Here is a 2,792-nt window from a genome sequence, read left to right on the forward strand (position 1 = left end):
CCTCACCGGGACGCGAACCGGCAACCTTCTAGCTGTGAGGCAATAGTGCTAACCACCAAGCCACCTTGCAGCCCTACTTAGGTAAATTCACATCATAAATAAGTGCAGGGTCTTCACCTTAATACCAAAAATTGTGAGGTTTATTTGTAACGCCAGTATTATTTTTGGGCCTAATGGCTGATGCTTTAAAGGCACTATGTGGACAACATTAAGTTGACTTCTCCTAACTGATACGGTAGAATATTTTCATTTCTGCTGATCATGTTGCTTATGTTCTTGCTTTGTTCTTAATAGTGTCCATATAGTCGTGGGAGCTGGTGAAGGGCAACTAGTAGTAGCAATAAATATAAAGCTAATCAAAATAGTTGCAAGATCATCAGTGGTGTGCTCCTAAAATTATTTTTAATCATATTTGCAAGAAAGGGACTCAACATTGCTCACCGACTTTTGAGTGCCTTTGGTCTGTGGTTGTTCTACGTGGGTGACGGTTGTAAACCTCAACTGCAAAGCGTCACTTCCAGCATCTTGCACATAGCCTTGTTCACAGCCAACTGCAGGCCAGGTCTTGTCACCTGACATCATTAACCATCCTCGTGGCTGAACCAGAATAAATCACTGCAGCCAGGGCCCAAGACGTTCTGAAAGATGTTGCTGTTGTTGCAGAATAATGACATGCATGACTTTAGAATGAGATGTTCAGCAATAAAATATAGGTCTCATGTTTGGGTGGCCACCTTGTTCATGTTGTATGGCTTAAATTACACCATCATCACTCAGACTAGGAGGTTCTTATGAATAGTGGTGCTCAGTGTGCTGATAACAGAAAAGTATTGTCCCTAAAAATGATCCTGCACTCTGCTTCCATGTCTTGCAGGCAGTTTTTATATCATTTTTTCCCCCTCTACAGCAGTTTTCTGCATCTATTCACATAGATGCACAAGGCAAATATGGAAGCATTTGGCTTACATGATGAGGTAAAGCCCACAGACGCCCCAAAGCCTGTAGAAAAGCTCCACAGAATGAGAGAGTCCAACTTAGTGCACACAGACATTCAGACTTGTACAAAGAAGTCAAAGAGCAACAGGTGAGCAAATATGATGAGTGATGTGAGCACATCATGCCCTCGAATATAAGTGAAACTAGAGAGAGATGCTGCTTAACATTTTNCACATTCACACCTACGGACAATTTAGAATCACCAATTAACCTCAACATGTTTCTGGACTGTGGGAGGAAGCCAGAGAACCCGGAGAGAACCCACGATCCACACAGAAAGATCCCAGGTGCCCTCACCGGGACGCGAACAGGCGACCTTCTAGCTGCAAGGCAACGGTTGAGAGTGGGTTCAAAACAACAAAAAAAAGTTGTTGAGAGTGTGAAGAGGTCAACTGGTCGACTTGACGACATCTGTTGAACCACAGAGGAAAACAATATTGTAGCTGAGGGAAGATAGATCACCTTCTCAGACATGTCATCCTTTAATCAAACACTGAATGATCATTATCTCCCCCCTCCTCACCCAGCAGGTCTCCATGCACCAGGGCCACCAGGTACCAAAGCACTCCAAACAGGAACCAGGTCCCAGCAAAGGTGGCAGCAAAGAAGAAGAACTTGTAGCGCCATTGCATGTCCAAGAAAGTGGTCCAGAGGTCACGGAGGTACAACGCCCCTCGACCACTGACATGCTCGATGCGCACATTGCTTCGGCCATCTTTGGAAAGAACGCGGCGCCTCCTTCGCAGAGCGTTGGGCCCTCCGGCTCCCGTTCCTCCTCCTGCTCCTCCTGCACCAGCACCTCCGTTCTCCCCTGTGGAGCCCAGCAGAGGCTTGGTGATGTCGGTCTGCGTCTGGGAGTGGCACACCTTCTGAGGGGAGGAGCCTTCAGAGGACGGGGGCGTGGCTGAGGTCATGGCTGCCACTGCATGTGGTTGGAAAGAGAAGACAGCAGGAGGTCAGGAGGGAAGGAGCGGTGTGCAAAAGAGGTGTACATCAAAAACAAAGAGAAAGGAGACGGTGAGAGAATGTGTGCATAGGTTGCATTGGTAGAAAGATTAAGTACACAGCAGGGGAGTCCAAAAGAAATGGTGCATAATGTGTAAAAAAGGAGAAAAGAGAAAGAAGTGTGTGAATGAGACAAGTGACAGAGTGGAACATTTGAACGGAGAGGGAGATGCAGAAGAAGGGGATTAAAGCACATTTCTCACTGGACAGTGGCAATGCTGTCCACGGTGGTCCATTTAAGACCCCGTTCTCTTTTTACTGGAGGCAGCTGGGCTTATCAAAATAAAAGCTTCCTTTCAGGATGAGGTCACAGCTGCCCTTTCAAATTAAAAGCATGATCGTGCACGCTCATTCAATTCTTGGTTCCACAAGACAGCTGCTGAATTGGGAATCAAAAATGCTGATGTCTTCTAATGCTGACCACCCTCTTCTGTTTTGCTGAAAGCTGTTTTCTGCACTTGTTGGCCTGTTTTTACTTTAAGAGAGACCTTAGTTGTGGAGCCTTTGCAGTAAATGACAAACTGATTTAACAGTCATGCAGAATTGATGTTGAAAAGCAATGAAAAGGGAAAACTTCGAAACGAGGGTTTGTAGATTCTGGGTCAAGCTTCAGGAGAAGGCAAACTGACTTTTCTTTTTGATTTTAATCTTTAATATGTAAATTACTTTGGTAAATCCATCCATCCAACATCTATACACCTCTTAATCCTCACTAGGGTCGTGGGGGGCTGGAGTCTATCCCAGCTGACTCAGGGTGAAGGCAGGAGACACCCTGGACAGGTAACCAGTCT

The 2,792-nt window shown here is 45.8% G+C and overlaps 1 protein-coding gene across 1 annotated transcript in view; it reads right to left on the reverse strand.

Moving 5' to 3' along the window:
• The window catches only part of kcnj10a (potassium inwardly rectifying channel subfamily J member 10a), a 25,797-nt gene that overhangs the window by 15,569 nt on the left and 7,436 nt on the right, over nucleotides 1-2,792 (reverse strand). The window contains exon 2 of the mRNA XM_008297486.1: nucleotides 1,520-1,918. Within this exon, the coding sequence (XP_008295708.1) occupies nucleotides 1,520-1,910 (391 nt within the window). The 5' untranslated portion in view covers nucleotides 1,911-1,918. The remainder of the gene's footprint in view (nucleotides 1-1,519; nucleotides 1,919-2,792) is intronic.

Source organism: Stegastes partitus, unplaced genomic scaffold, assembly GCF_000690725.1.
Source record: "Stegastes partitus isolate 25-593 unplaced genomic scaffold, Stegastes_partitus-1.0.2 Scaffold1224, whole genome shotgun sequence".
In the NCBI taxonomy this organism is placed as follows: Eukaryota; Metazoa; Chordata; class Actinopteri; family Pomacentridae; genus Stegastes; species Stegastes partitus.